The 20935-nt window shown below is 46.7% G+C and overlaps 1 protein-coding gene across 5 annotated transcripts in view; it reads left to right on the plus strand.

The window, feature by feature from the left end:
- Window positions 1-20935, plus strand: part of Sash1 (SAM and SH3 domain containing 1) — a 246786-nt gene that overhangs the window by 93692 nt on the left and 132159 nt on the right. For all 5 annotated transcript variants that reach the window (XM_076552784.1, XM_042262305.2, XM_042262306.2 and 2 more), the window contains exon 2: window positions 19165-19293. In XM_076552784.1, the coding sequence (XP_076408899.1) occupies window positions 19165-19293 (129 nt within the window). The remainder of the gene's footprint in view (window positions 1-19164; window positions 19294-20935) is intronic.

Genomic DNA, 20935 nt, shown 5'->3' on the forward strand with positions numbered 1-20935 from the left:
ATCCACCAAGGGGAGTGAAAAGGATGGCTCTTCTTCTTCACACGCGTGCGCCCTCGGATCATTCCAGTCTACTTTCTCCATCTATCCCAGTAGAAATGACCTTCGGTCGTTCCCCCACCCCTTCCCACCTTTTCGAATAGGATTTATTTTCCCATGAGTCTCTTGCTCCTCCTAGGAAGCACAGTGGCCAGAAGTTGTATGGCCACCCTTGGGAGGCGTGGTCATTCTGTGGGAGTCCCGGGGGCTCTCCGACTCAGACAGGACCGTTCTCAGCTGTTGAAGAAAGCCTGTCATCCATCCTCTCCCGCAGCCACGGGGGCCTGGCTGCATGGCTGGGATAATGTGATCCACACACACACAGCACGCAATACTGGCCCATCACAGTGGGATGCTTGTTCCCACGCTGACTAGCTAATCACTAACATGTAAGTAATGGCACTAGTGCCGTTTCCGGGTCTTAAAAGCATCATTTCAGACAATTTGATGAAGTTTTTCGTTGAGAAGTTCACTGCGGTGGTCACGATGGAGTTAGAATTGTGTCAGGCTTAATTAACGATGTCAGAAATCTCTACGGGGGGCAGGCAGTGAGGCTCAGTTAGGAAAGTGCTTGCCTAATGTGCGTGAAGCCCTGGGTTTGGTCCCCAGCACCTCATAAATTGAGTATGGTGCCACAGGAGGGTCAAGTCATCCTTGGATTATAGAAAACTCAAGGCCACATGAGAGAACAGCCCCCGGCCCCGAAAACTCTGTCACTGATCCTTGGGATGAAATTCAGATGGACTTTTCATGGGTGTTGCTCCAGAAAAGTAATTCCCTGGGTGGGTCTGCTCCTCAGTAGTTATTACTAGCTGAGGTCATTGTAGCTGGGGGGGGGGGGGGCGGCGGGTAGACCCTGTCTCCCCAGCTCTCTCGGGCTTATCTCTTATACCTGAGCACAGCCCAGTGCTGTGAGGTGTAGGGATTGTTGTTATCACCCCATTTTACAGATCCACAGATCAAGCAGAGAGAACTTGTATAAAAACATGGGAATTCTGCCTTTGCCGCCAGCACTGGATCTCGCTGCCCTGCAGTGGATCTGCCGGTCTTTGTTACAGCAACCTTCCCATCCCCTGAAAGGACACACAAGCCATTGCCAGCCTATGATACGGTGGTAGGTGGCTATGACGGTCAGGTGCCAGGTTGCCTTCCAGTCTGACAAGGGCCACATCTGGCAGCATCTGTCCTCTGTTCTGTATCTAGTGAGGTGGGTGAATTAAAGGACGGACACTAAGTGGGGCTGGATGAAGGAGATGGCTTTCTGCACTTGATGAAACAAAGACACAAGTTCTATCAGGCTCCATAGAACCTGAGTTCATTAAGATCACACACACACACACACACATACACACACACACACACACACACACACACACACACACACACACACACACACACACAGTGTCTCCTTGATTCAGAGCTGGCCTTGGGAGCCCCCTGAGCCTAAGGAAGTATTAAAAGACAAATGTAGCCAGGTGGTGGTGGAGCACACCTTTAATCCCAGCACTCGGGAGGCAGAGGCAGGCGGATCTCTGTGGTCCTGATGTGTGTGCCTATTTCTTTCTTTCTTTTCTTTTCTTTTCTTTTCTTTGCTTTTTTTTTTTTTTTTTTTTGATTTTTTTGAGACAGGGTTTCTCTGTGTAATTTTGGTGCCTGTCCTGGATCTTGCTCTGTCGACCAGGCTTGGCCTCGAACTCACAGAGATGCGCCTGGCTCTGCCTCCCGAGTGCTGAGATTAAAGGCGTGCGCCACCACTGCCGCCCTTGTGTGCCTATTTCTAAGGGAAAGCCAAGAAGTGGCCTGGGAGGAAAAATTTTCATGTAATGGTATCTCTTGAGTATTTTGATGTGCCAGGGACTCTAGAAGAGACACCAAGGGATGCATGGAGATCAGACAGAGACACCTTCTGGGCATTCTGACCCTTGAATAGAGAACGCATCCCCACAGTGCTGTATATCTTTTGTTTTATTCATTCCTGGTCTTATGTAGCCCAGGCTGGTCTACAACTCCATGTGGAGCTGATGCTGACTTTGAACTTTGGATCCTCATGCTTTCCTTTATCTTTCCAGTGCTAGGATTACAGTCCTGGTTTATGCAGTGCTGGTGAGCCAACCCAAGGCCCTGTGTATGCTGGGTAAAGCACTCGACCAACTACGCCAGATCCCTAGCCCTTTTGGCACTTACTGTAATGGCCCCCTTTCAAAACCAGCCAGCCTCGGTGAGAACCTTGGTCCTGACACCGGCTGTGTGCATCTGAGTTCTTCTGTACATTCTGGACTTGTAAATTCTGGTTCTACCAGCCATGGCTCAGCCCACTCCTTAAGTTGTACTGCAGCCAAAAAAAAAAAATTCTTGAGCCAGAGGCTGGGCAGGTTTGCAGGACGCAGAACAAAGAGCAAACCATGAGACTCCTGTTTACATCCTCGGGCCCGGGGCCACCCGTGTTTCCGGAGAAGTCAGGATTTCCTGAGGAAACCTTCCTCGGGAGGGCGTGGTGCCGTGACCGGGATGTGATGACACGCAGCCCCCCTGCCCTGGCCAAAGCCGAGCTAGGGCGTGTGCCTAGGCCCACATTCCCAGCCAGCATGTTCCCCGGCTCATTCTCTTGCCCAGGTGGGGCCGGGGGCTTGGGTGGGGTAGATCGGGGCTCTGGACCTGGCACCGGTCTCTCAGAAGGCACTGTACCTCGGAGGCTGCCAGAGGATCAGGCAGGAGCTGCGTCAGCAGTTGAGGCCAGGCTTTTCCCACAGGGCCTTGGGTGGGGTCACTCGGGCCTGCTAGGTCAGCCCAGAGCCCTGTCCTCAGGAAGAAATGATGGCTCCGAGGATGTGACAATTTGTTTGGGCTGGCCAAGCACCCAGGCGTGGGCTTCCTCGGCTGTGTGCTGCAGGTTGTGGAGGAACACAGTGATTCACGCCAATTTTTATGGAACCATATAGGATGAGATCTCCAGGGTGCTGCTCCGCCACAGAGCTCTTCGTATCCCGCATTCACAAGGCCCTGGGTTCGATCCCAGCTCCATATTAACCAGGTGTTAGGTCGTGTCACTTATAATCCTAAGGAGGGTAGAGGCAGGAGGAGCTTGAGTTCAGGGTCATCCTCTGCTACATAGGAAGATCAAGGATAGCCTAGGCTACGATGAGAGCTTGATTCAGAGTGAAAACATGTAGCAGGGTCACTCCGGTTCATCCTAAATTAACCTCACTAGTTCTTCCCTTTCGTTGACTAAACTCAGATGTTCTCCCAGGAGAGAAGGAAAAAGCAAAAAACCACCCCCCAAAACAACATCCTAGAAACCAAATGCCCTCCTTACCCTAAATTTACAGGTAAACAAACAATCTATTACTATTTTCTCCTTGGATAGAAAGTAGGATTGGGAAAGATTGAGTGATTCCCCCCCTTAGGTCTATTTGTGTGTGTGTGTGTGTGTGTGTGTGTGTGTGTGTGTGTGTATGTGTGTATGTGTGTTGTTGTTTGGTTTTGGTTTTTTGAGACAGGGTTTCTCTGTGTAGTTTTGGTGCCTGTCCTGGATCTCGCTCTGTAGACTAGGTTGGCCTCAATCTCACAGAGATCTGCCTGCCTCTGCCTTCCAAGTGCTGGGATTAAAGGCGTGCGCCACCACCGCCCGGCTATTTGTGCGTCTTTTATTGAAAAACAATTTATACAAACAAAATGCAGCTGGTGTACGTAATGGTGTAAGTTTATAATCCTAGCACCTGGGAGGCAGAGGCAGGAGGATTAGGAGTTCGAGGCTAGCCTTAGCTACATTGGAGTCAGTGTTAGCCTGGGCTGTAGGAGATCCTGTCTCAAAAAACAAAACCTGAAAAACCCAACCAAACACAAGGGGGATATGGGGCGAATTCATTGCTCTTCTAAGAAACACATAGGCATTGGCTTGCCCTTAGAGATTTGGGGGACATTTCCATAGCAGTTGTCCCCGGAGAGGTCTAGAAATCCGAGTCCCAGTCCTCTGGTCCTTGAGTTGTGCCCCTGTGAAAACACTAGATGGGAATGACTCCGCCTTGGGCATTCTTCTTTCCTCCTGCTCTCTGACTGCTCCATCTTGGTTTCCTGTAGTTGAATTTTCTCTCTGCTTGGGAGTTCGAATCTCACATCATTTCAGAAACGTGTCCCAGTCTAGTAACATGTAACTAAATGAGGACTAAACAACAACAACAAAATGCATTTATAAACCAATTGCTGCCGTTGTCCTGCTGTCCCGTGCTTTGCAACTCCCCTGTGGTTGTCCTGAAGATGCTGTTGAACATAACTGGTCTCCCAGAACCAGAGTTTTCCACAACGTCTCTTCCTCTTTCCTGTGTCTCTCCTTGCAAGGGCTTTGTTACCACTAAAAGGACCTGGAAGAGAAGGCGCTTGCTTATTCTGTTGGGCTAATGTTTAGGAGAAAATGAAGTAAAGTAGAAATCGACACTCTCTTTTTTTAAAAAAGAGATTTGTTTATTTATATGTGTGTCTGTCTGTGTCCATGTGTGCATCTATGTGCATGCCTGTGGGCACATGCCGAAGCCCGGAAGAGAGTACCTCGGAGTCGGAGTTATAAGCGTTTTCAAGATGCATGGTTGGTCATGTGGGCGCTGGGATCTGAACTCTGGTTCTTGGCGGCTGTGCGGCAAGCGCCCTTCAGTGCTGAGCCATCTGTCCAGCCTGCATTTTAGAACCAGAATCTTTCCAGACCCCGTGGGCACTCCTCTCTAGGCAGGTAGCTGCAGAGCCCCGACATCCCTCTGAATTCATGGAGCTCAAAGCAGCAGACACACTTCTCTTTCACCTCAGGCACAGCCCACCTGCTATCGGTGGCCCAGAGGGGAATGAGGTATCTATCTGCTCCTCCTCAGGGGACAGTTAACTCTAATGGCCTGTAGAGAATCCTTATTTCCTGTATTTGTGGCCCTGGCTTGGAGATCAAAAGGGGTTATTCTGTGATATTCTTTAACACAGCAATTTCCCCCACTCATAGTTGTGCGTAAAATTTTGTCTCTAGCTGTAACACAAGATGTTATCCAGTTAGTCTACAGATGTGCTCTGTAATCTGAGTACACAGAACCTCTGGAATAATCCTCATTCATTCTCACACATTAGAACAGTACAAATAACTCGCTCCCTGTTTGAACCACAGTTACAGAAGGAGGGAGGCACACCGTCTCCCGTCCTTCAGTCTCAGCCAGCGTGTGAAAACCTGTCTCCCTTGCTCTGTTCCCGGACTCTTAGACTTACCGACTAGAGCCGTTCTTAGGCTTGTCTACGGAATGGAATAATTTCCCTTTGGTAACAGCTATTTTGCAATATTATGCTTATTGCGTTTGACTTTCTCACATACATAAAACCAATAAACCACACAAACATAAAAGTGGTTAGTGTTAGAACTGACACTCTCAGGGTTTATTTTTAATAAGCGTATGTAATTAACACCTTGAACTGTATTCCATTTGTTTCTTTTGAAACCATGCAAAGAGGACAGGGTGATCTACAAAATGCAAGGCACCGGCCGACTTAATACCGGCATTTGAAATTATAATGAAGACATGGGAGTTGGAGAAATTAAAACATGCAAGCGACTTTTAAGTCTGACGGCTGCAAAGTAGATTTGTTACTTAAAGGAAAACTTGAAACGCGAAGCAACATATAAATTGTTCACGTTCATTTGCCCCGGGCCCAGACTGCCACAGTGCTTAGTGATTGATCATCCTACTCTTTCCCATGTTCATTTGCTCACACGTTTAATATGCTTATATTGAGAGCCTGCTAATCGTCCTAAGCATGGAATAAAACCCAGAAAAGCATTCACCCTCTGGAACTCAACTTTCCCCCCACTTAAAGACAGGGTTTCTCTGTGTAGCTCTGACTGTCCAGAAACTTACTCTTCAGACCACGCTGGCCTTGAACTTACAAAGATCTACCTGCCTCTGCTTCATGAGTTCTGGGATTAAGAGTGTGAGCCACCACCAACTGGCTGGAACTCGGTGTTTTGGTTGGGTTATGGAGAGGAGATAGTAAAAACAAACCAACAGTAATAAACTATTTTAGGTGTACAAAGTGGGAAAAAATACAAAGTAGAGAATGGGGCTTTGTATATAGGGGAGGGAGATTGCAATTTGTTTACATATTTAATTTATTTTGAGGCAGGGTCTCATATATCCCAGGCTGGATTTGAACTCCATACTCCAGATTCTCTTGTTTACACCTCCCCAGTGCTAAGTTGGGATATGGGATGTTGTTATCTGGCTTATTCAGAGCTGAGACTCAACCCAGGGCTTTGCGGTTATTAGGCAAGCACTGTACCAACTGAGTGACCCTAGTCAGCCCACTGGGACTCCGGGGATCTGCAGGACATCTTCAGGCGAAGGTGTGAATAACTAGGAAAAACAGTGCAGGCTGAGAGAGATGTGGGCACTCTCAAAGCTCGGCAGAGGCTAAGCAGGCAGGGTGTGCTGAGGGATGGGTCAGCCTGTGTGGATTGGGACACTGAGCTCCTAGAGGCGAGGGATGAGGCAGGATCTGCAGGGATGTTGCCTCTTTTAGTTTTATTATTGTTTAAGTTTTTAATTCTTTATGTGTGTGGGTGTTTTGCCCATTTGCATGTCCATGTACCATTTGAGTTCCTAGTGTCTGCAAAAGCCAGAAGAGGTCAGATCCCCAGAAAGTGGAGGTACAGACAGTTGTGAGCTTCTAGGTGGGTGCTGGGGATTGAACCCAGGTCCTCAGTGTTATGATAGAGCATGCGGGGGACCCACCAGCTGGCCAGACCAGGGAGTCCCATGTGTGAGGGAAAACACGCTGGGTAGATGTAGCGGCAGGTGGTGGACAGCGGCAAGTCATTCACAACCCCGGCACTGCATCCACACGGAAATGAGTTTGTGATTATAGAGGGATGAAGAGAAAGTGAGGGAAAGAGAGAAAGACAGAAAGAAAAAAGAGGAAGAGAGGGAGGGGGGTCGAGGGTACACACCTCGAGGGAATGGAGAGAGAGAGAGCGGAAGAGAGAGAAGAAAGGGAGGGTTTTTCCTTAAAATGAGGCTTTTACTTCAGGATGCGGGGCGGCGCCAAGGGGCGGGTAGCACTCCGAGCCAGTGCTCTTAACTGCTGGGCCATTCCTCCAGTCCCGAGACTGTGGCCTTTACTCAGAATGAAGCAGGAACTTGAGGAAGGAGTCTGCTCAGTGGCACATGGTCTGTTAGGTTCCACCCGCTTTATTCATAGAGAGGGAACCCCTTTATCCATAGGGAGGGAACCCAGCCTTCAATCGCCAGGTATAAAATACATCATTGAACTGCTGCTGTGTCTGTGAATGGAGAACCAGTTTATCTTGATAGAATCAGACTTTCCTTTAAAAAGAGTAAAAAACAAACAAACAAAAAAACCAAAAACAGCTCCCCCCAAACCAAGAGAAACGTTCCCCCCTACCCACCCACAAGCCCCTGTAAATCTTCATAGCACATTTGATTTTCTTGGTAGGCTCCCCCAGCAACAATGTGGCAGACAATTAAAATAAAAATATTTATTCTATCCTCATCACAAAGAAGAAAGTGAACCTCCCCCCCCCCCCCCACACACTTATATAGGGCCATTGAGAAGAGTCAAATAGTCTGGGTAAAAGGTGGACATGTCTTAACTAGTTCATTTCCTCTACAAGCTCACATCCTTGCAAATACAAGCCCATGAGTGAAAAGGTGGGGATGTTGGCGTGAACAACTAGACCCCAAGAGTTAACTGATTAGTTGATGAAAATGTCCATACTTCGTTATAGTTCTATCAATCGCTCTTCCAAAAATGGGCCATAGATACCAGAACATTAGATGTCACACCCAAGAGCCAGTGGTATTACTTAGTAAACTCCCAGCTCATGAGCAACTTGAGAAAAGGAAAACGTTTTCCTTCTCTTGATCGGCAGCTAGAAGAACAGATGTGCATTCACTGGCGAGTTGTGGATGCAGGACTAAGAGGAATGAATGTCCGCTTTCCAGAACAGAACTGGGTAGCAAGCAAGCACTTTCCACTCTCAGCTTCTCAGATCTGTCTAACGTGAGGATATAAACAAACCCACGTGCGTCAGATGTCTATTCAGAGTAATTCCACGCTATATTTTGGCAAAAGCAAATGTCATTTATGATGAAAACTGAGATCATCCCGAGTGAAAGTGATGTGGCAAGGGAGAACTTTTAGCTCCCAAGAAACCACAAAGCAAGCCTGACCATCCTCTGGGGATGTTTTACACAGTTGTATGGGTAGATGGACGGACAGCTGTTGGAACAGGCATACACTCATGCAAGAGCTGTTTTGCGGAACAGAAGCTCCCTGTACCTTATGGGTCAGAGGGATGTTTAGGGTGAAACCGACCTGTGCATGAACTAGAGTCTCTGAATGGAAGTCTTAGCACAGTGGAGCTGCCACGTGACTGCTTTGGCTCTATGAGCAAGCACTAAAGGAAGAAGAGTCACTTGGGATCCTTGGTTTGCTCTCCGGGCACCTGGCAGAATTGGTTTCTTCCAGACTTTGGAAAGATGTCCCCCAGCTGGTGTCTCCTGAAGGAAGAGCTGAAAAACAGTTATCAGCAAATGAGACCAAGAAGTTTCTCTTTCGCTCAGCGTGGGGCCTGCCTCTCTGCTCTTTTTGTCCAAGGTGTCTTGCAGGTCACTGAGGCTCCAGCAACACAGTTCTGTTTGTTTGCTCTCCCCACACCTGGTACCCGAGGCTTTCCAGCTGTGCTTTCCTGGTCCCCCATCTCAGGCGATGGGCGTGGAATGCCAAAGACTCAGCCAGACAAGCTTCTGGTATTATTTAAGACTTTTTTTTTTGGAGATAAGGTTTCTTCTCCTTGTAGCCCTGGCTGTCCTGGAACTCACTCTGTAGACCAGGCTGGCCTCAAACTGAGAAATCTGCCTGGGAGTAAAGGCATGCACTACCACGACTTGTTAAGTCCCGTCCCGTCCCGTCCCCCACCCTCCCTGCACCTCCTCTTTGTTTCAAACGCTTACTGTTTTAATGTTGGTCCCACGGAAGATGGCAAGTCTTTAGTGCCCTTAATTAACCATCCTACATCAGTGTACTTCCCCTTTCATCCTGTTCCTCTAAGAAGGTGTACTGGGCCATAGTGGTGGTGCATACACACCTTCGCTGCCAGCACCCAGGAGGCAGAGACAGGCAGGGGTCTGTGGGTTCAAATACAGCCTGGTCCTACATAGCAATTTCCAGGCCAGCCAGGGCTACCGAGTGAGATTTGGCTCAAAACAAAAAAGCAAAAGGAAAACAACAACAAAAACAAAACAAAATGACGCCAACAGAAATCCCTGATGGTCACCCTGGTAACTAGCAGAAGGATAAGAACTCAAGACCAGCCTATGGTCACGTGGAGCACTGCGAGTTCCAGGCTAGCTTGGGCTACATAAAGGAGCACTCTGTCCCCAAAACAGAAAAGAGAAAGGAGAAGACAGAAAAGCAGGAAGAAACAGCAGCCTAAGGTTTACATCAAAATGTATGGCCTTTGGTATATTGAGCATTATCAGCACTGAGTGGAAATACTAAGAAATAATTCCTGTGTTGATTTAAGAAACTTGGTTTCTTGTCTTCTGAGACAAATCACTCCCTTTGGCCCTTTGCTTCTATTTACTCATCTTTAAAGTGAAGTAGTCAGAGGAGGCCATATTTAAGACCCTTCTTGACATTCTAGGTATCTCAGTGTATACTAAATTGGAATCCTGTGAGCGACCATGTGATGTGACCCGGTTCTTCCAACTAATAGGGGGACATCACCTTCCTGATGATGGAGGAGGATGACCGAGTACCAGCTGGCTGGCTACAGATTTGTACCACATGTATTTTACTTCATCCCATCAGAGCCCATTGCTTAGCAACACTGCTAACACTTTATAGTCCAAGGAGAGGTTCGTGCTGAGGTATCTTGCCGTGGAGCATCAGCTAGTAATTGGCAGAGTGGAGTTCACATGGACGACCTCCTCATCCATGGCTGGTCTCCCTGCCTCCAGCACGATACCTTCTTCTATGGGCCATTCTTATTCCTTGAGGCTTTCCTTTTCCTGGAAACAGGACTCATGCTCAGGTGGACCTTGCCTTTACTGTTGGGATGCAAACGTTTCTGTGACAAAGATGGGAAGGGGTCCTCTGGCACGGATCACAGAGATAGACACCCTGGTAGTGGTTCTCTTAGGGTCCCTTCCGGGATGAATGCTGGTGTCAGAAGCATGGATGGTTTCCTAACTTGGCAGAATTAAGACACAATGGAAAGGACCCAATGAGCTTCCTGGATCGGTTCCTCATTTGATCAGTGGTAGTTGTCCAGCGGATGAGGGACAAGGTGCTGCCACACCACAAGCCTCAAGGAAGTCCCCATGTGTACTGCGCTCTTCATGAGATCGGTGCCCCTGTCTTTCAGTTCTGTGTGGTTTGATTGTCCCCAAAGCACATGTCTGTGTCAGGCGGAATTCTTGGACTCCGTCTCCCAGCTTAAATAGCTATGTGTAATGATTGATTCACAAAGCAGCCTCCGACCTGGGCTTCCTCATCTGTCCCCGGCCTGACACACCTCTGCCATCTGATGCTTTCCCTCTTGGAACAGACCGGGCTGTCTCTTCATACATCAGAGCTACAGTTGTTACTTCTGCCAGGAACCACACACTTCCCACGGCTTTTCATTTACCACAGTTTCTAGCGGTTCGTTCCTGTTTCTGTTGTCTGACTCACGAGACTTGCGCTGTGAGTCTAAGGTCCGTGAGAACAAGAATGGACTAAAAACTCACCATTACGCATTAAGATGATGATGATTTAGGGCCCGTGGGATGGCTCAGAAAGTGAAAAGCTCGCCGCCATGCCTCATGACCCTGAGTTGGATGGATCCCGAGGACCCGCACAGTGGAAGAGAACTGACTCCCACAAGTTGTCTTTTGTCTTTCCTCTGCATGGCATGGTATCACACACATCCAAATACAAACAAATACATCAAAGCAACACCATTAGAAAAACATCTGGTTTAGTTGAGAACCCCCCAATTCATAGTTAGTGAATGAACTCCATGGTTCTCTCTTTCAGGAAGGGCAGAGTACTCTATTGCTTTCAGTTCATTCACACACACACCTGATAGGTATTTTTTTAGGTTACTGATGAAATGTTGGGTATTGCTGTAGAGTTAGATCCCGAGGGAACAAAATTGAATGTGTTCTAGCTGAAGGCTTCAAAAACTCTACAAGGTCTCCTGGTGATGACCAACCCATAAACAAAATTTAGAAAGACCCTTTATAATAGAAAGTTTGACATATACTGAGAAGTAGAGAGACTGTCACAGAATTGACATGTCACCACTAGAGTTTTCAATTATGGCTGACTTGTTTCATCTCTGTGCCTTCCCTGGCACATGATTTGTAGGCAAAACAGGATTATCATGTTAGGCCATATTTGTATGTCTTATGGGGAGTACATGATGGGCACCGATGTCTGGAGTTCGGACACCATGCAGACCATGTAGGCATGCCCTGTGAGTTCTTAAATACATGGCTTCCTGGCAGCAGCTTCACAAAGCAGTTTGAACAACTGGAGTTACAAGTGTGATGCCTGCTGTCTGTCAGGTTTGATGGAGTTGGCCGGAATGGTGGTTCCACCGTTTGCAGTAAGGAAAGGTTGAGCGGAAGGCCAGCCGGACTCCAAGCAGAATGTCCTTTTCTGTAGCAGAACGGAATTTTCAGAAGTGACAAAGAAGTCGCATATTGTGGAGCGTTTAATGATGTTGTCAGAAGTTTCGTGACTGTGATACTTACTGCTGCAATTTGGGAATATCATAGACTAGTTTTTCCCAATCAGCTCTTGGTCAGTCATACTTAATAAAAATGTCTACATTGTCTGGTTCGGGTGCCAAAGTCAGCCTGAGAAAAGTGTGATTCACCCTCATCAAAATCTGTGAACATGACCTAAAATTGTGACTTCATTCCCATCCAACTGGCTATGCTGTTCTTTCCAGATCTATGATTCTGTTAAGCTCAGGGCAGTTTAGACATGGAAAATGAGTTCAGTCTGAAATTGCCATCTGCTAAATCCGAGGATGCACTAGGGACTGAATTGATACTTGTATTTAAAAAGCAGATTATTGATGCTACTCTCTCTGCTGCTTTTCGAGGTTGGGTTCCCATCACTGACAACTAACACAATGTATCTTTCAGAGGCTACAAGTGCAAAGAGACCTTATGCTATGCATATAGTTTACTAACTCCCTTCCATACATTCCCATGGCTTAGCCATACAGCCACATTAAGTAAACTGAGGGACGCACTTTGTTCGTCTGTCCAGCATCAATAAATGTTCATGTTTCATGATTTTTATATTTTATTCTTAATACCAGTTGCTGTACCTAGAATGTAATCATGTGTGTTTTGTTTTTGTCATTGTATCTATGATGCTGGAATCGAACCCGTGGCCTCCGACATGCTTGACAAAAGCTGTACCACTGAACTACATATACTCTTACATTGTAGATAAAAATACATTGAATTGATGTTAACAGATGCTTGCGGGTAGATATAACACTCACTGAGTGGGTTCTATAGCCCCGTTTGTCCCCCTGATATTTTTTTTCCTCCAGATTATGTGGGACGCAGCAGTTTGGTCTTCAGAGCTGAGCATTGAGGAATGAGTGAGTGCTCCATCCTGCCTTTTCTCAGGGAGTGTTAACTGGGACACACCTAAACACAATAGTGGGACCTCATTTGCTAAAGTGAGAATTATTTATATAGACTCTGGCAAGTTCTGGGTATTTTGGAGAGGGGAATGGAAGGCATGAAGTCAGCCCTTCTCCAGCCACCTGCCATGTGGGCGGGTGCACACACTCCCAGAGGGCCTCCCTCCCCATCTCCATGATCTCAGAATTACCCTTAGTGTCTATATGTAGTTGTTATGTGTTAATCCCCCCCCCCAACTGTGTTCCAGTCCAAACCATCTGTAGAAATACTAGGAATGATGCCTTAGGGATTAGTCAGTTATTTGAGATCAATTATTATATATTCAACACATTTCTCTTAAACTACCCACAGGAAGGGATGGGATGGGGCGACAGAGGCGGTTTCAGTAGGGTCCTTACAAGGATTCGATGAGGCTGAATGCAGAGAGCAGGATTAAATAAAGTCTTTTGTGTGCTCGCAACAGTTTTACCTGATAGGCTCCTGAAAGTACTCATCTGCTCAGAATCTTTAAGCAAGCTAATTGAGAAGGAAAACACATTGTGAATTCATTTTAGGAGATCAGCTAGGCTTCCTTGTACTGTAGTGATTTCTTTTAATGGATTTGGCTTGCAGGGTGTGTGTGTGTGTGTGTGTGTGTGTGTGTGTGTGTGTGTGTGTGTGTGCGTGCGCGCGCGCGCGCACACACACACACACACACACATTTGTGGACTCACACATCTTCGTCTCTCTGAGGATCCAGGAGTAATATAAATAAAACATATAATTTGTATTCTGTAAAACGCATCGTGCATTTACTTAGAAGAACAGAAAAAGAGAAATAGTACAAATCAGGAATTTGCTTCCCTTTCTTCCCCTCAACTCCTAAGGAATTACAACAAGCTTTCTCATAGGGCACTTACCTTTATAGAAATATAAAATAAGAAACTGGGGACTGGAGAAATGACTCAGCGGTTAAGGGTGTAGCTGCGTTTCTGGAGGACCAGAGTTTGGTTCCCAACACCATTATCAGGCGGCTCATAACCACCTGTAACTCCAGCTCTAGGAGATCTGATGTCCTCTTCTGGACTCCTTGGGCAACTGCATACATGCCCTACAAACACACACACACACACACACACACACACACACACACACACACACACACACACACACACACTTTCTCTCCTCTCTCTGGAATAACCGTTTTTAAAGATATAAGACCACTAGCTCACTCCCATTCATTTGCATATAATCCTCATAAGATCCATCACTGTAGCTCCTGGTGTTTTCAGAGCTGTTTTCTCTGCTTTGTCTTCTCACCCCTCTTTAAGTCCGTCAAGATGTTCTAAGCCATAAAAGACATCTGGGGAGAGGAGAGCAGAAATAGCAAAAGTAGCCATACGTGTGGCTTCTATTTTCCTAGAACTTCAGTGTTACATTTTCCAGAGACAGAAAGTGCGTTGGGATAAGTCTGAGAAATACTGTTAAAACAGTTGTTGAGAGAACAAAGCTGTTCTTTTCCCTGAATCACAGCAGCAGTCCTTGGATCCGAACTGTTTGCTCAAAGTCCTTTGTCCCGGTATTTTTATGCTGGCTCAGTGTAAGATGAGTGTGAGATATAAATGTGCTTTGTGGCCTCAGGGGGAAGTTCCGGTTTGTCACCCACTGAACTGACCATGCTGGTGTGTCACAGATTTCATTCACACAGATGGGACACATGGCGGTGACAGGCATGGACTCTGTATTACTTCTGTAGTATGGGCAGAGAGGTTGGACTTGCTTGTAGCCTTTTTTTTTTTTCTTTCTTGTTTATAAAGATAGAATGGGAAGAAAATTCTTATAGGAAGATAATATGACTCAAACTTGAACAATCTGCTTACACAGTCTTTGAAGGAAATGAATTTATTTTCTTCCTAAATTCAGGCTATACACTGGGTGAGTGTAATTTATGAGAAACAGAAAGAAAAAAGGCAAAATAAGGAAGTGAAACAGATTAGGCAGCTAATAAATTCTAGAACAGAAACTGAATACTTAATTAAAAATCTGTGTGTGGAGGTCTGTACATGCGAGTGCAGGTGCCAGGAGAGGCCCGAGGTGTCAGCTGCCTCCCTCGGAGCTGGAGCTGGAGTCAGTCGTGAGCCTCCTCATGGGGGTGCTGGGAACTGAGCTCAGGTTCTCTGCAAGAGCAGCGAGTACTCATTGGCTCCTCTCTTGTCTCTCCCCAGCACTGAATACTTTAAAAGAAAAAAAAAAAGAATGTCTCAGTGTCTTCTGAATGGTATTTATGATGGCAATTGTAGACATGATTTAGTCACATTTTTGTTAGAAGATTATCTATATTACCACTGCCCCTTGATGGGAGTCTTCCGGGGAGAAAGATGCAGGCTGGGTGTGTTGGCTCACACCCGACACCCGGAATTCCAGCACTGAGGAGGCTGAGGCAGCATGATGGCCATGTTGCTTGAGGTCAGCCCGGGCGGGCTACCTAGCGAGACCTCGTCTTCAAAAACTGAGACAGAAAGCAAGATGTGGTGTGAGCAGCAGATCAGCAGCATTAGTCAAATTCCCCTACAGGCACAGGTTGCAAATACTTGGTGGGAGTCAGTGTTTTCCTGGAGTAGCTTTGTATCCGTCTCAAACGAGAGCAAGTTAGGCAAGAGCATCAATTAACTTCCCCAACCCCCCACCACCCAAAAACAGTGCCCAGAAGAGAACAGATTTTGAGATGATGGTCCCATAAAAAGCTTTGCATACTTAATGCATACACCTGGATGAGTTGGGAGACCAGACTTCCCGCAGAAAGCTTCGCTGTCATCAAGACCATAAAATTCATCACTGCCCAGGGTCTCCTCCCTCCATCATTATTACTAGTTTCATTTTTTTTTTTAAGAGCTTAGAGTTTGAGTGGATAAAGAGAAAATCACCAGGTCTTTTCATGGTTCTATTTGATTGGGACATAAAAGACAATTTTGTGGAGATGGCAGACAAGACCTACTTTTGAAACACGCTTACATTCTTGTAGTCTTTCGCCATTTTGGCATTTAAATCATTAGGACACATGAAGGTAGTCATTATAGGGACTCACTGCACATCTGGAAAGTGATTTGGGTGCTCGTAAAGACAGCTGTGCCACCCCACTTTAAATTCTTACCCACTGAGCCACAAATGAGGAATGGCCACATGGCCAAGTTGAAGGTGTGAAATATGGGCTGGCTGTGGCCTGATTGGAGCAGAACAGATGTTTGCTTCCTCAGGAGCAACAGATGTGGTTTTTTTAGGGCCAGGGTACCAGGGGAGTTCTGAGCGAGGCAGAATGAAGCTAAAAAGCCACCTTTTAGGCTGATATGAGCAACCGGCCAGTAGTCGAAGCTTCATAGCCAAATAGGTGATACTAAATGCCCATAGGACATATGAGAGTGAAAAAAAAAAAAAGCATAATTTGAATCTAGTTATGTAAGTGATTGTCTTTTAATGTTTTCAGGTGTCCTGGATCAATCTGAGAAAATAGTCAGTCACGACTGATTCCATAGTTTACAAATGGGGAAAGTTGTACCTAAGTATCCCTTTTGTTTGTTTGAGACAGGGTCTCATGTATCCCAGGCTAGTCTCCAACTAGCAATGTAGCTGAGGATGGTCTTGAACTTCTGATCCTCCTGTCCTCCATGTCTTAAGTGCTGGGATTACAGGCATGAAGCACTGAACCAGTGGTTCTTAACCTTTCCTAATGCTATGACCCTTTAATACAGTTCCTCATGTTGTGGTGACCCCCCAACCACAAAATTATTTTCATTGCTACTTCATAACTGTAATTTTGCTACTGTTACAAATTGCAATGTAGATATTGGATATGCAGGGTGGTCTTAGGCAACCTCTGTGAAGGGGATGTTCAACCTTCATCCCAAAGGGGTCGTGACCCAAAGGTTGAGAACTATTCCACTGGACCCTGTTTATGTGGTTCTGTGGATCAAACCTAGGACTCTGTATACTAGGCAAGTACTCTACCAGCTGAACCACACTCATGACTGAATGCTGGATATGTGTGTGAGAAGTTGGAAATCTGGGGTGTTTAGGTATGTGTGAGAGAGGGGGATTGATTGGTTGTTGTTGTTGTTGTTCAAAATCAGTAGACAAGAGCTGGAGAGATGGCTCAGAGTTAAGAGCACTTACTGTTCTTGCAGAGGACCCAGGGGTGGTGTCTAGCACCCACACAAATGATGCAAAACTGTCTTATCACTCTAGGTACAGGGAATCTAGTCCCTGCTCTGGCCTCAGTGGGCACTACATGTACTTACAAACAGGTTGACAGACAGACAGACAGACAGACACAGACACAGACACACACACAGACACACACACACAGACACACACACACACACACACATACACACACACACACACATACACACACACACACACACACACACACACACACACACACACACACACGAACAGCAGGCAAAGGGATACATATGAAGTATGACACGTTCAGTGAGCCCGCTTGGGTTTTTTTTTAGGAGATGGGACTAGTCTGACAAGCGTCTTGTTTCCATGGTGGGTGAAGACAGAAATTTCTGGGTGAGGAGAGCATCACAGTGTGGAAAGACCTAGAAACTGAGGAACCCCGTATCCTCTAGAGGCCTGGTTGTTGTGGGAATTGGGGATCTGACGCATGCCACCGAGTCAGAGAGCAGGACACACTGAGGAGGGCACGTGCTTGTCTTCGCCCGTATCTCCACCTTACTCCACCTCACCGTGGTTCCTTTCTGGTAACCGGGAGGGCAGATGGCGGACTCTCTCCTCTCCTGCTGTGTCTAGCCTGTGTTTTCCAGACAGGCTGACCTGTATTTGGAGAACACCTTTTGCCCAGACATGCTCAAATGCTCACCGACCTTACTGGCCTTGTTTGCATTTCTCTCTCTTTCCACCCAGTGTGCTAGGAACTCCGAGACAGTTCCCTCCAAGGCAGAATGTGTCAGTAGTCGAAAGGAAAGGACGTTTCTAGAAAACCATTTATTGCAGTTTCTGTTTCTTCCCTCCCGTAGTTCCTAAAATCAAAAAATGCAGAAGTTGGAGGAGATGGTCATTAGCCCTGCCTTAGACCTCCTGACTAGGGCTTAAGCTGTAGCAGAAAGGCTTCAGGAGACATTTAACCCCAATTCTGCTATCTGTAAGGTGGCTTTGCTGGGAGAGATCTGTTGATACAGGCAATGCACTAACGTTAACAACCAAGGGGCTGGCGACCAGTCGGCAGTGTGGATAGTTGGGTGTGAATTTTACGTCATCTCTAAGTTCTGTTTTCCATGGCTGCCTTAACAAAATCACATTCTTCTGGGCTCTCCTGGTCAAGGCACCTATTTACCAAATTAGGGAAGACATGTGGGAGGTAAAGAAACAGAGGGGAGGTATCTCCTGGATGGAAGACGTGATAGAAGAAATGCATAGTCCAAACACACGTAGTGTTCCCGGTCACCCTCTGTGTGCGTGTTCCGACATGTGCCTGTGGGAACCCACTAGCCTCTAGCCTCAAGGCAGACTGCAATGTGATTACCTCTTAGGGTGAATGCCACTGGGTAAGACAGTATCGCACATTTGCCGTGTGCCAGGCAGTGGCATGTTCAGAGGCAGTGCTCTGTCCTTGCTCACTGTCTGGTGGGTGCTGTCATTAACCCAGTGTCACCAAGAGGTTGAGAAATGAGCTCCAGGCTAGGTAATTGAGAGATCACAGAAATGAGTGTAAACTCAACGGCACTACCTGGGAACCTGCCTCGGTAAGAGACAAGTGACATGTTTACTTATTTATTTAGGGGAGCTTGTGCCATGTGCTCTGGTGCCTGAATGTCTGATGAATAATAAATCTAATGAATAACATGAATATTAATGACGACAATCATGAATAACGACTCCGAGCAAACACAAATGACTTAAAGGCTTTCTATTTTTCTGTCTCTTTGTGAGGGGGCCTGGTGTGCTCTAGACATAGCCCCCTCCCATGGAGTCTGGAGTCACAGGATTCTCTCAGAGTTTTGGACATGAGGGTCTTTTAGTAGCTTTCTGGGAAATGCCGAGCAGCCATGGCGACGGTTGGGTGTCCATGAGCCTGTTATAGTGACTGCTAACCACGCTTCCTTTCCTGGTGTATCTGCCCTCAGCCATGCCAGACAATGATGAGTGGGTTACTGTAGCTTTGGTCTCAGTAGATCCAAAGAGAGACCTGGCTTCTTGTTAGCCCTGGGATCTACAGGCTAATAAGGAAAAGAACTGGTCCCATTTCCGAGGACCGTCCTGGGAATTCGATCGCACATGTAAAACCTAGTCTGGCATGTGTCAGCGAGGTAGTGAATATCAGCTATTTTTTCTATAACACTCGGCAGCAGGGGATTTGATGCTGTGTGGCTTTTCCAAAGTAGACTCAGCTGACCTCTGTCTTTTCTCGCTTGCTTCCTCTCCTCAGGATGGCTCCCTGGGAAACATTGACGACCTGGCACAGCAGTATGCAGATTATTACAATACCTGCTTCTCTGATGTTTGTGAGCGGATGGAGGAGCTTCGGAAACGGCGAGTTTCCCAGGACCTGGATGTGGTGAGTGTGTGGCTGTGGGAAATGGCTACTGTTGAGATGGGCGGTTCCCATGGACGCTCTTTGGTCCTTCCTACAGGAGGCTCAGTCTGTCGGCTTCTGGCTAGGTGTGGTGAGATGCCAGATGCCCAGAAGACCAACCCTGTTCTTTTGATTGAGTCTTGACCAAACTTGTGCAGTCGTTGAAAGGCTAGACCTTTCTTCTTTTTAATCTGAAAGAGAAAGGATATTTCTATTGTTGGCCAGTTGCTGCTGCGTTTTTTATTGACTGACAGCCGAGGACTTGCCAAGGCAAGTTCTTCACTTCATTTTCTTCCTCGTTTCTTTCTGGGTGCCCCTCCCCCGTCCCCCCCCCCCCCCAATGGGTGCTGGGATTGAACCTAGAGCCTTGTATGAGCTAGGTAAATTCTCTGCCAGTGAGCCGTTGGAAAGGAAAATGAAGTTTAAAGAAGCCAGAAGTCATTCATAACTTCTCTCCCCTGACAATAAGGGGTTTCATGTGAGTTTCAATGTTGGTCCGAACATTAAAAAAATCTGTAAGACAATCTTGGATCATATTTGAAAAAAATCACTTCTTACTTCTTTACACTTTATTGCGGTTCTCTGGTGTCATTGGGATGTCCTTGCAGCCATTATCTTTCTAGATACTATCTCCTCTAACTTCAGGATGTTGAAATCATTTGTCTGACGTGTAAACATCTGCCTGTGAAGTTAGTGGAGCCCTGTGTCTGACTCTGCACTGGTGGTTCTGAGCTGCACACTGCCAGGAAAAACACATTTCCCATCCCTGACCTCTACCAGATTAAACCGAATCCAGTTTAGTTTCCTGCATCTCAGTTGTTTGATCCCAGGACTCAGTACTGACCCCAGGACCCAGGACCTCCATCGGAGCGGGAGCTCAGAACCAGGGATTCAGTCCCACAGTCTCCTCCCTCGAAGTTTACATAATCTCATATAGTCCCCGTTGGCCTAGAACTTGGTATATTCGAGGATGCTCATAAACCTTTGATTCTCCTGTCTCTGCTTGTCTGGTGCTGGGATTATAGGCATACATCATGGTGCAGGGCATAGAAGCCAGGGCTCCATGCTTTACAGCCAGCGGCTCTACTGCCTGAGCCGCATCTCCATCCCTAAACAGCTCATTTTCAACACTTTCTTTCTTATCTTAGGGAGCTTCGTGAACCTGTTCTTGAAGAATGGCATCCTCTACCTTAAACATTTTTGAAAAGTATGGATTTGGGGTGTGTGTGTGTGTGTGTGTGTGTGTGTGTGTGTGTGTATGAGAGAGAGAGAGAGAGGGAAAGGGAGAGGGAGAGGGAGAGGGAGAGGGAGAGAGAGAGAGAGAGGCCTTCTTCCTTTTTTTTTCTTAAGACAGTCTTGGTGACAAGTGCTTTTTTGAGTCATCTTGCCAGCCTTCATTTTACACTTTCCTTCTTGTTCATTGCTTTAGTGATTTGTAAGGCTGTGTATTAGTTAAATAAAGTTGACTGAGACTGGGCTATGTCAGCTGGAGGCAGAAAAGTACTGTCTCAGGAGACTAATACCATGACCAGTATGGCACATGGGCATCATCGTTGCCAAGGCTTTGGCTCCTCCACACTTTGTCCTCTTGTCTGTGTGAATGGCTGAGTAATCTTTCTTCCTC

Source organism: Peromyscus maniculatus, chromosome 16 (assembly GCF_049852395.1).
Source record: "Peromyscus maniculatus bairdii isolate BWxNUB_F1_BW_parent chromosome 16, HU_Pman_BW_mat_3.1, whole genome shotgun sequence".
In the NCBI taxonomy this organism is placed as follows: Eukaryota; Metazoa; Chordata; class Mammalia; order Rodentia; family Cricetidae; genus Peromyscus; species Peromyscus maniculatus.